This window comes from Desmodus rotundus, chromosome 3 (genome assembly GCF_022682495.2).
Source record: "Desmodus rotundus isolate HL8 chromosome 3, HLdesRot8A.1, whole genome shotgun sequence".
Taxonomy (NCBI): Eukaryota; Metazoa; Chordata; class Mammalia; order Chiroptera; family Phyllostomidae; genus Desmodus; species Desmodus rotundus.
The window spans coordinates 37150557-37163220 of record NC_071389.1 but is presented as its reverse complement, the minus strand read 5'-3'; the positions used below and the strand labels follow the sequence as shown (position 1 = coordinate 37163220).

The 12664-nt window shown below is 35.8% G+C and overlaps 1 protein-coding gene across 3 annotated transcripts in view; it reads left to right on the top strand.

Annotated features, from left to right (window-relative positions):
• Nucleotides 1–12664, top strand: part of USP24 (ubiquitin specific peptidase 24) — a 131970-nt gene that overhangs the window by 27676 nt on the left and 91630 nt on the right. For 2 of the 3 annotated variants that reach the window (XM_053920953.2, XM_024571089.4), the window contains exons 2-7: nt 4524–4689; nt 6017–6084; nt 9639–9782; nt 10486–10608; nt 11576–11611; nt 11958–12023. In XM_053920953.2, the coding sequence (XP_053776928.1) occupies nt 4524–4689; nt 6017–6084; nt 9639–9782; nt 10486–10608; nt 11576–11611; nt 11958–12023 (603 nt within the window). The remainder of the gene's footprint in view (nt 1–4523; nt 4690–6016; nt 6085–9638; nt 9783–10485; nt 10609–11575; nt 11612–11957; nt 12024–12664) is intronic. The other variant, XM_024571090.4, reaches the window with a different exon arrangement.

The window sequence follows — 12664 nt, the reverse complement described above, 5'->3', positions numbered from 1 at the left end:
GGGGGGTATTGTCTGTTGCTTTTCTATTCTCTCTTTTTTAATATTTTTTATTTTTCAGTTACAGCTGATACATAGTATTACATTAGTTTCAGCTGTGCAACATAGTGATTAGACATTTATATTGCTTATGAAGTGATCTCCCCAATAACTCTAGTACCCATCTGACACCATCTGTTGTTATTACAATATTATTTACTGTATTCCCTATATTGTACCTTAGATCCCCATGATCTGTTCTCTCTTTTATTTATTTCCATTTCAATCTTTATTTTCATTCTTTGGCTTGCTTTCGATTTAGTTTGCTCTTCTTCTAGTTTCCTAGATCTTTTTAAAAATATTTCCCTCTAATCACTGCCATCTCCTAAGTTATGTTGTATTTTAGTTTTCATCCATCATGAAGCATTTTCTAATTTCCCTTATGATTTCTTTTTTTACCCATTGGTTAGGTAGGAGTATGTTGTTTAATTTTCACATATTTTTGGATTTCCCAAGTTTCCTTCTGCTGCTAATTTCTATCATATGCTCTATCCTGGAGAATGTTCCACGTGCACTTGAGAATGTAATGCTGTTATTATTGGGGGGGGGGGATGTTCTTTAAATGTCTTTTAGGTGTAGTTTATTTGTGGTGTTAACTCTTCTATTTCCTTGTTGGTCTTTTGCTTGCTTCTATTATTGAATGTGAGGTATTGAAGTCTGCAGGTGTTCTTGTTGAATTGTGTATTTCTTTTCAGTTCTGTCAGTTTCGCTTCCTGTACTTTGGCTCTCTGTTGTTAAATTCATGCATATTTATAATTATTATGTCATCCCGATGTATTAACTGTTTATCATTAAAAAATGTCTTCCTTGCCTCTAGGAAGGAAGCACGTGTCTTTATCACGTGTCTTTTTTTTTTAATATATTATTAGTATAGCCACTCAGGTCTCTTTTAGTTAACTCTTTTCATGGTATATCTTCAATATTCTTTTATTTTTATCTTCTTGTTGTATTGACTTTTATTATCATTATGAAATGTCCCTCTTTGTCTTAACATCTACTCTGTTTGATAGTTCTTGTCTTAATATATATTCTGTCTGATAGGAATATAGCTGCTCTAGTTCTATTATGTGTGTATATCTTTTCCATCCTTTTATTTCAACCTTCTTGTGTCTTTTATTTTTTTTAAGATTTTATTTATTTATTTTTAGGCAGAGGGAAAGGGAGGGAGGAGAGGGAGAGAAACATCAATGTGTGGTCGCCTCTCACACGACCCTACTGGGCACCTGGCCTGCAGCCCGAGCTTGTGTCCTGACTGGTAATCGAACTGGAGACCCTTTGGTTCACAGGCCAGCACTCAGTCCACCAAGCCACACCAGCCAGGTATTTTTTTAAGAGTTACTTTATTTTTAAAACATTTTATTGATTGATTTTTTTGGAGTGAGAGAGAGAGAGAAAGAGACATCTATCTGTTGTTTCACTTCACTTAGGCATTCATTGGTTGGTTCTTGTATGTGCCCAGACCAGGCAGAACCTGCAGCCTCAGGGTTTCGGGGAGACGCTCTGACCACTGAGCAGTGCAGCCAGGACTCAGCATCTTCATGTCTTTATATTCAAAGTGTGTCTGTGGCAGCAGCATATGTGTAGTTGGATCATTTTTAAACATCCATTCTACAGGTCTCTGCCTTTTGATTGGAGTAGTTAATCCATTTACACTTCATATATTACTGATAATTATAATTTAATATAATTACGTGATAAGACAAGGTTTACATCTGCAGTTTTGCTGTTTGGGTTCTGTATAGTGGTATGCTTTTTTGTTAATCAAACCATCCATTGCTCCTGTTTTTTTGTATTAAGTTGGTATTAATTGTACAATTTTAATTTCCTTTGACTTTTTTCACTATATATATTTATGTTATTTGTGGTTGCCCTGTGGATTACAATTAGCATCTTAATTTATAGCAATATATTTTGGGTTAATATCAACCTAATTTCAGTAGTGTGCAACACTTTCGTTCAGTATAACATTGCTCCCTTCCCCCTCCCTTGTGCTGTTATTATCATACTTTTGGAAGGTGGGGCACAGGTGTAACGGCCACCATGGTGAGAAGGAATCTTCAGACTGAAAAACGAAGCAGGTACCACCATAGAATATAATTGAATTTATTATAGGATAATTTACTGGGAGGAACATTGGATCAGAACAGAACAGATGACCCAGCAGTTCTGTGCAGATCATTCTCTGCTACAGGTTCCTGTTACTGTCTCTTTTTTAATGGTATGACTCAGGTAGTAATGATTGACAAGACAGAGGAACACAGGATGCGGTAGCTCCAGGAACCACATTATGGCTACATTTTAAGGAACACAGATAATCATCAACTAGAAGACTTTAATATGCTTGCTAATGACAGTGAGGTTGATCAAAGGTCACAGCATGAAACTTAAAAGTGAAATCCAGGACACAGAGTTGGAATTGATTTTGTTTACGTCTACATCTATACACACACGGTCAGATCACATACTTATATATTTTTAGCCCATTAGTAACAGTTTTATAACAGTTTTATAATTATTGCTTTGTGCATCCAGGTTTTTTATATGAGAGGGAATGACAAGGGGCCATGGAGGTGGTGAGTGAGGTTAATGTCACATTTGTGAATTTTTATGAAAATTTGTGAAGAAAAGCTTTTACTAGAAAAATATTAAAATGTGATTAATTTTTATGTGTTGGGAGTAATGATGAGTTTTATTTTTGATATTCATATTTTCTATATTTCCTAAAAAGAACATGTACTCTTATTTGGTAATTTAGGACAAAAACCTGAAAGTATTTAGAAACCAAATTATATTACCAATAGAATGGGCTTCTTAAATGTAATTTAGCCCTGGCTGGTGTGGCTCAGTGGATTGAGTGTCAGCCTGCAAGCCAAAGGGTCACCAGTGCGATTCCCAGTCAGGGCACATGCCTGGGTTGCAGGCCAGGTCCCCAGTAGGGTGAATGTCAGAGGCAACCACATATTGATGTTCCTCTTCCTGTCTTTCTCCCTCCTTTCTCCGTCTCTAAAAATACATAAATAAAATCTTTAAAAAGGAGTATAATTTAACCGTTTTTATCATTGTTGACATAAGAAATATCAAATCTGTAGAGAATTTTTATAAGTTTTATTGGAGCCAAACTGACAACATATGCCAGGGAGCAAGATCTTAAGTGATCCTAAGAATTATAGTTCGCAGTTTCTCTTATGCATTTGGAACTAAGGAGGGAAGATAAAAAAGATTACATGAATGGGAGAAAGCAAGGCAGGGACTGGATGACAGTACATATTAGATGGAGGGAGGCCAAAAGGGCAGTTGGGTATTAGAAGGAGGAGTCTGAATGGAGGTATTCCAAAGGTGTGGTAACCTAGATGCACAGAAACAGTGGACAAAGGTTTGCTTAAGGCAAAGGTAAGCCTTTTAGTAAAGAAGTTATAAGCCTGGGGCATGACCCCCCACCATGACCTGCCTGGTTAGGAATATATGGTCCAATCACCCTGTGAGGTTACATAGAACCCCGTTGCTCCACACCATTATAGGTGAGTCTCTACCTCTCTAATTCATTAGTATCTTCCAGTGTAAGAATTTAAAGTAATTAAAGGATATGGCATAGTTTAGGAAATTCTGGAAATGCTTCTCTGAGAGAGTTAAGGAGGAATAGTGGCATCTCTGTGGAGATGGACAGAAGTAGGTCAATTTGAGAGAAATTTAGATCTAATCACCTGGTCTTGGGGGTGGAGATGGGAGAACAGGGTTTTAAGAGTAAGTCCTAATTTCTGTCCGTGCTGCTAAATAAATGTGCCATTCACTGGGGAATAATGAGAAGAGAGAGTAGCACTGAGGTTTGAGAAACTCCAGTATTTGATGGCTGAGGAGGGAAGGATGTACCAAAAGGGAAGATAGAATAGAACCAGCCAGACGCACGAAAGGAGAACAGGGGTGTGTGCTGTTCTGGAAGTTGAGGCTACCAAATCTATCATGCCAAGAAGAGGGAACAGGCAGAAGGTCAAATATTCCTGAAAAGGAAGATAAGTACTGAAAGATTTTCATTGGGTTTAGTGATAGAGTTCAGTGGTGACCTTAACAGTAGCCACTGTGGGAGAGTAGGGACTCCGGAATCCCTACATCTGAGCGAGTCGGTGGTGAAGAGATGGAGACCTCAAATACAGATAACTCTTTGGAGAAATTTATGTCTTCACTGAAAAAAAATGGGGGAGGATAGGATGCTATAGGTAAGGTAGGGTTGATATTTTATAGTATGAGAGTTCATGTTTGAAGGAGGAGATGAGTAGGAATGCCTCCTGAGGGAGTAGGAATGCCAGTATAAGAAAAGTTGAGAATACTTGAGGTAGTCTTCGTGAAAGATGTGATTATGAGAAAGAAATATGGAATCCACACTATTGGTATTAAGAGCTACCATTGGTTAAGCATCTGCTCAGGGTTAAATAAAAAGTTTTTAAAATAGTCACTGATTTGTTTGGTTTTTAACCATAATTGCTTTTTGCCAGAAGAATGATGAAAATGGAAACTGCTCAGGGGAAGGAATTGAATTCCCTACAACAAACTTATATGAACTGGAAAGCCGTGTGTTGACTGATCATTGGTCCATCCCTTACAAGCGGGAAGAATCACTAGGCAAATGCCTGTTGGCATCTACCTACCTAGCAAGACTTGGTAAGTTTACAGACTTCAGGACGTACGAGCAGATTTTTTTTTTTTTTTTTTTGATAAGAGGCCCAGCTTGAATCTTAGCTCTTGTCATCACCTATCTATATTATCCTAGATCATTTAGTCTCTTAGTCTTTGCTTATCCCCTGCAGAATAAAAGCTTTGAATTACATCAACGGTTTGCTCTAGCTCCAGTAGAACACAAGATTCTTTAAAGTGTAATTGGAAGAGCATTATAGAAATTGAAATTAACTTTTCCACAGAAGCTTGGAGCACTTCAAGTCTTAATTCAGTGGGTTTTTTTTAAGAGAAGGCAATATTTATTTAATAAGCATTCTGTGCTTATTATGTGCTTGGCAGTGTTTTAAGTGCTTTACAAATATTAAACTAATAGCAATAAAACATCACTAGGTTGGAAGAGTATGTGTCAACATAAGGAAGCTTCTATAGAATATATGAAAGAGAAGATAATTTCTTTTTCATATTGAATTCAATTGTAAAATAAGAATTGGGCCACTGTTTTATGATTTCCCCCCTCATTAAAAATGTGTAGTGTGCCACCATGATTAAATATGAGGCACATCAGTAGGAAATGTTTTTACTAGGATTAGATTTAATTCTAATAGGCAATTTTCTGGTACGTTTGCTACTAGCTTTGCAGCAGCCGCATTTGTTGAGTGACGTTAGGGTGTGGGTACTGTGATCCACAGCGGGTCTGACAAAAAGCATGTGTTCCGCAGTATTCCCCATGATAAGCAAAATCCATTACTGAGTTGTCTCCTTTTAAATGTATTCCACAGGATAATTTTACAGTGAATTTATTCGTTCACTTAGCAAACTTTTATCATTTACTGTGTGCCAGGCACAATTCTGTACATTTTGTTACATGGAGTCCATCAGTTCGTTTTAGGGAAGAGTGATTTTTGGAATTTATTGAGAATATTTGTGTTTTTATAGAGCTGTTTAGGAAAATAATGGTGAGTAAGTAGTTGCTAATGGTCTTTCATTAGTTACTTAATTAGTTCATTTGAAATTACTCTGACATGGAAACATGAGTCCAACCATTTCAGTTCTAATTAATTATTTATTATACTGTTAACAAATTATGTTAATGATAAACATTAGCAGATCCATTGTGCTCATAATAAATAAATACTGTGATTGTTTTTCAGCCTGTTCCTTCGTCAGAATGTATATATTCTGCTTTTAATAATCCCTTAAGAATCAAGATTTCTATAATAAATAGTTCCAGATGTGTGAATTTGGAAAGATACATATGATCTCTACAAAGTACCTAAAATCTAAGGCATATCTTTTCATTTATTTTACTAAGGTCTTTCCGAGTCTGATGAGAATTGTAAAAGATTTATGGATAGGTGCATGCCTGAAGCATTTAAGAAGGTAAGAAATACGTGCTTGGCTGATTTCTTTTTTGCTGGAGTGAAGGTGAACAGGCTTTTTGTTTTATTTTTTTTATGTGCGAGACCAGTTTATGAATCTTGTTCCACTAAGGAATCCTCTAATATGAAAACAGTAGCTGTAAATTTGGGGGTTATAAATGATTTGCTTCTTTTGTATTTAACTGCTTGCACAAGTCTTTGTCAACTCTCACTTTTACTTCTATTTAATTGTTGAGGTTAAGACTTTATACTAGGAAATTAGATTAGACATCTTACTAAACTAAGGACTGTAGCACTTAGAAAGATAATATTTATCAAAATACCAGACGTTTTCTACTGGGATAGAAGCAGATGTTTTAAGAAAACAGAAAGTTGACTGGCTTGAGTATTCCTACTGGCAAAATGATATGCGGATGGCAGCATCTCTGTCTGGGCTAGAGTGGTGTGTGCTTGCTCCTGTTGTGGCCACATCTCTTGCAAAGCAATTTTTCTTAACAGAATAGATCACAGGACTTGTGTTTCTAACTCAAGCAAGATTCCTTTTTCAAGATATGAGTCCTGAATTCCCACAAGAATGGGGACAGTGTCATAGACATCGTTTCCCTCAGCATGGAGCCAGGCCTAGCTCGAGGAAAGAACTCAGTAAATCCTTGTTGAATGAATAAATGAGTCTCCTGCTGTCTTGTACTTCTGGGTTTTGACATCCATTTTTGTCTGGTATTCAAGTAAGTCACTAGAACTACAGATGGGTGAAGTTTGTGCTTATCTTAAAACCCAGTAAAATAAACTGTTCACTTGCAAACTGTTACTCTCATCTGCATCTTGACAACAGATTCTCTTTGATTCAAGACTTAAAAAATAACAAAACTAATTATAGGAACAAAAATAGCTTCATCTTTTTAAGTTTTCATTTGGGCAGGGATTATTTGGAATTGAGAATTTATCTTCATTTTGGGTGAATTAATTGACCAATTTGTAGCTTAGAATTATTTTCCACTTTTAGGAATTCTTTTAGAATTAGAGTAGCTTTTTTAAAATAGCAGCATTTTTAAATACAGGTTTATTCAGTTATGGAAAAGGATTTATTAGCGTAAGGAAAGGACCTTTCGGTTGATGATTTCCAGATCCAGAGAACCCTGTCAGTTCACCAGCAAGTTGCGTTTTTGGAATGTGATACTCTACCTCTGTGTGGAGATGCTTCGGAGAACTGTTTCATATTATGAAACAGCTGTTGGCTATAGTATAATAAATGGTCAAGGAGTTGTTTGGGGTTTTTTTCTGTAAAACTGTGAGTACAAAGGCACTCTGCAATATATTCTTAACAGTTTACATAAAACTGCCTGTTAAAATCCCTTAATTTTTAGAACTATTAAAAAGATTCTCCTTTATCAATAAGGCATTCTTTTTAAAATTAAATCAGAAGAGCTACAGAATTCTGTGTGCCTTTAGACTTGGCTGCCAGAAAAAGTAGTATTTTGTACAGTTGGTCTTGGTTTTCTTAGCTGTGTTTTCTGGTATGATGACTCTATTTCTATACCCTTCTCTAGGCTTTTCTTACAAGCTGCCACAGATTTTTTTTAGAAGGGTATAAGTAATTAAAGAGTTCTGTGAATAAGATGCACAAAAGCAGCTTTGTTGTCATGCATACTTTCTTCACCTTCCACCTTGGGGCCAGTCTGGATTCTTTACTGGTACATTGAGGCAGGGAGCAAAGAGTCTAGGTGTGGCCCTGGTGCATAGTTACGGTTAAACCATGTGTGCATCTTCCGCACCTGGTGCTGCCTGTCCTTCTTCCCCACCTCTTCTGGAAAACAGAATTCTATTTTCAAATTAATAACTGAATAAATGAGATGGCAGCAGAGGGAGGAATGCTTCATACACCTACTTTTGGTGGTGTCACCATGAAACAACAAAAAATGTTAATCTTTTGTATCAGTATCAGGAATTGATCTCAGGTTCTTATTTGCTGTTTACCACTTGACCTTCCCTAGAGAGAAATGTTAATCTCTGCTTCATTTTGCTTTAATTTAATTTTTAAGTGTAGGAAGAATATATAGGCAGGCAAAAAAAAAAAAACCCTGCAAAAAACAGTAATTCATTGGTTTATATAAAAATCAATCGTATGTCCTGGCTGGTGTGGCTCAGTGGATTGAGTGCCAGCCTATGAACCAAAGGGTTGCCATTTTGATTCCCAGTCAGGGCATATCCTGGGTTGCACACCCAGTCAGGTCCCCAGTGGGGGGGCACATGAGAAGCAACCACACACTGATGTTTCTCTTATTCCCTTCCCCTCTCTCTAAAAATAAATAAATAAATAAAACCTTTTTTAAAAAGTCAATCTTATGATTATTGCCCATTTGAGCAAATAGTACAGCTAATTCGTACTTAGAAAATTGGTACTTGGAACTGAGTTTTTCTCTGCAGCTAAAGAAGTTTTAGCTCTTTTAGGATGCTCTTGTTAAGAGCTTCTTAATGTGGCCAAGATGAAATCTTTATTGCACTGTATTTTCTCTTGAAAGGAAATCTTGTGAAAACATGAAACCACCATGTCAATTTGCCATTACTTTATTAAGTGAAATCCTTTGATTTTTCATTCCCTTTTCTACCAGTTGTTCCTAAATTAGACTTCCCCAAGGAATAGAATACTGAGGATTGGGGAGATTCAGTAATGATTTTAGATTCATCTGTGTGCCATTTCCCTCTTTTAAACAAATCTAAGATGCTGATTATAAGATGCATTATTGTTTTATATTTTATGCTTATATTTAAGAAAAATAGCTACAAAATAATCAATGTTACAGTGCATAGAGCTATTTTAGATTACTTAAACATTTTTTAAAGTTGAATATTACTTTTATACAAACGAGAAAGGGAAATATAAGCAAAATAAATTGGTAAGGTATTCTAAAAATTTTTTCACATTCAGAGTCCCACTGTCATCTGGTCAACAGGTGGGAAGATGCAATCCTGCTTCTGAGATTAAAAAAACATGAAAAGAATGTGTATGTTAGAATCCGTGAAATCGAGTGTTTATTTCTCAGATCCTGGGAATATTGGTTAATGGTGACAGCCAAGGTATATTAATAATAATACCTTACTATTTGTAAAATTGTTTCACATTTGTCATATCTTTTGATACTTGTAAGTTGGTAGGAATTTTGCCTCTTTAGAGATGAGAGAACTGAGGCTTTGAGGACTTAGGTAAGTTTGTCCAAGGCTGCACAGCTAGAAAACGGCAGTATCAGGAGTTGATCTTAGCTTCTTATTTGCTGTGTACCACTTAACCTTCCCTAGTAATACTGAAAAGTAGAAGAGCAAATACATTTTTTTAAACTAACTTCTTCAAGGGAATTAAAGTTCAAAAACAAAACTCACTGTTGACTGAAATACATGAATGAGTAGAGGGACTGCAGCTATGGGTCTTTCAAAGCCAGTCGTCTGCAGAAAAATAAGTGTTATGGTAATAATCTCTTGGTTATTTGAGACTGAACTGATAAAATGCAGACTTTTTTCCTTTTCAAGTTAGACTCCAAACTGTCCTTTATGTTTTTGTAGCTCCTGACCTCAAGTGCTGTTCACAAGTGGGGTACTGAAATTCATGAAGGAATCTACAACATGTTGATGCTATTAATAGAACTGGTTGCAGAAAGAATAAAACAAGATCCAATTCCCATTGGTCTCCTGGGTGTGCTTACAATGGTATAGTATCTCTAGAATATGAAGTGCTTTATTTTGATCTTGTTTAAAATACCTACTGTCCTCTGACTCGTACTTAATGAGTGACCGTGATAATATCATTAAAAATATTAACTTAGCTGTTAGGATCCTTGCTTTTTATTTTAAAAGCAGAGCAATGACTCTGCATTTTCACTTTTAAAGAAATACCTTTCTAATTTGAGTAACTTTTGCAGCTCTTAGACTGATTAAATAGTTTTCCCTTATGTCTCCCTGATTATTTACATCATAAATACTTTCACATAGGCTCTTCATGTAGTTTGCTGTCTGGCCTTTTCCCCTGAGCAATAACAGTAGTGCATGAAGAAAGGGCACTCACGTTTTCCCTCCTGACTTCTGTCTTTACTGCCTTTCTGCCCAGCTCTACCTGTGGCAGCCCTAGGACATCTGGAACATGGGTATCACCTTGCTTGAATCAGACCTCTCATCCTGTTACCTCATGCTCTTCCCTCATAGCAAATGTTGAGCAGGACAGGAGAGCACCACGTTACTCATTTGCTCCTCTGTTCCCTGTACCCGTAAAGCATAAGAAGTATGCTTTATGCAGATACTTGAAAGATTCCTCTAATAAAGGAATACAAGGCTGTATTTTTATCTTTTCTAATGCTAATTAGTGTTGCTATAGAAATAGATAATAATAATGTTGTTCTGTTCTCTTTGAATCTAGGCTTTCAATCCTGATAATGAATACCATTTTAAAAACAGAATGAAAGTGTCCCAGAGGAATTGGGCGGAAGTGTTTGGCGAGGGCAATATGTTTGCTATTTCACCTGTATCTACTTTCCAAAAGGTAAACATAGTTTTGTTTCATTTTTTTATAGAGAAATGAATTGAAAAAGATTTTCTGTACTATAAAAATAACAGTTTACATGGGAGGAATAAAACAGTCTCTGAAAAATGACAAGTATTTTATATGACTTATAAAATTGCTAACGTTTTTTAAGATTGTATATTTTTCCATAGCCTGTTAACTAACATCATAAAGGATTTTATACATCTGAAATGATATTTGGTGAAATGAGAAATTACTGCATAACATCAGTGCCCTATTTAGCGAATTTTTAGAACCCCAATTTAATGACTGCCCCAGTTTCTTAGAGATGTTTGAGTGACAAGAGCATTTGAAATAATTTGAAATGACTAATCGGACCTGGAAAAAATCATTCAGTAGTCTCATGTATAGTTTTCTTTTAAACTTCATAAGCATTAACAGTTTTGTTTTTGCAAGCACAGAACCAGGATCATCTTTTATCTCTTTCCGGTCCTACACTGTGCCAGTAGCATCACACCCACAAGGAGTACAGAATTTAAACAGTCCCTTGATCGTACACTGTTTGGTTTTTAAGGAACAGCTGAAAGAAGTCAATTTAGTAGATAAAAAACTTGTCCATTGCTTTAGCAGAAGTATAGGTTTAGTTCAACAATCATTTATTGAACATTTACAGTGTATGAGACATTCTGGGTTTTGGAGATATAAAGAGTGATGTGATTCATAACTTACAGCATAGTGGAGGAAATATGAAAACAAAATGACTGTATAATAAACAATAGGTACAATTAAAATAGTACAGATTTATAGACTCCTAAAATTATTATAGTATTGTCAGAGATTCATGTTAAGAAACATTTGGAAAAACCTTTCGAAATATTGTTCAAATTTTAATGCTTTTTTCCCAACACTTTTTAGAATAAAAGAAATATAAGGGTTGGTGGGGAAATTTTTCTGTTACCTTAATTTCTATTTTCTTTCCTCACAGGAACCACATGGATGGGTTGTGGATTTGGTAAACAAGGTATATAACTTTCATTAATAACTTTTATTTTTATTTTTCTAATGAAATTTCCTAGATTTGGGCATTTTAAGTAAATGACAAGTACAGGGAAAATCAGAAATTTTTCCTAGGGAAACAGGTTGTGTAGTTCCTTCCTGGGTCTTGTACATGATGTTCATGCAGATGACCATCAACCTCAGGACTCAGCACAGGCCCTGCAGTACATCACAGGAGCAGCGGGCGCTCCCTGCGATGACCCTCCAGAGCAGTGGTGTAGAGCACACTGATGGAGTAGAGCGTCAGCCTTAGTTCTTTGCTTAAAATACTAATGCGTAGCATTTTAAAAGCAATTTGTACCTTTTTTCAGTTTGGAGAATTAGGCGGATTTGCAGCAATCCAAGCCAAGCTCCGTTCAGAGGATATAGAACTTGGGGTAAGTTAAACCACATTATGTGCTTGATACAGAAGTTCACTTTATATTTATGTTGGTATATAACCTAAGGGACATGGTCTGGACACATTAAATTAAATGTTAAAGTATAGTTTAATCTTTACAGAAGCAGCTTCCTATGTTCTGATGTCACACAAATGTTTTCTCTTAATTATAATAACCAAATTTCAATCTAGGGTGTTTTGGTTTTATTATGTCACTAATTTCCCCTTTTTATATGGTATTTTTCTCTTGTGATGGTTACATGAAATTATCTTGTTATTTAAGGGCAGTTGGTATAATGTGGCAAGTATTTGTGGTAAATGTAGCAAGTTTAACCTCAGTTAGATCAATTTATTTCATAGGACTAGACACAAGTAAAATATTTTAAGGTTGTTTAGTAAACTTGCTGGTGTTACAGAAATGCATAGATAACAGAGGGCTGTAATAGGAGCTGAGAATCATCCCTTAGGTGCATTACCATTATCTTCTCCTGTCAACTTTATTTTCTCAAAAAAAGTTAACCTTGTAGTTAGGGAAAATAACTTTGATCTTTAATTTTGCACAGATTGCTGACCTGTTTGTAACAGAGCACTTTACTCTGTTCTCTAAGTAATTGGTCATTCAATTAAAAATGACTTATG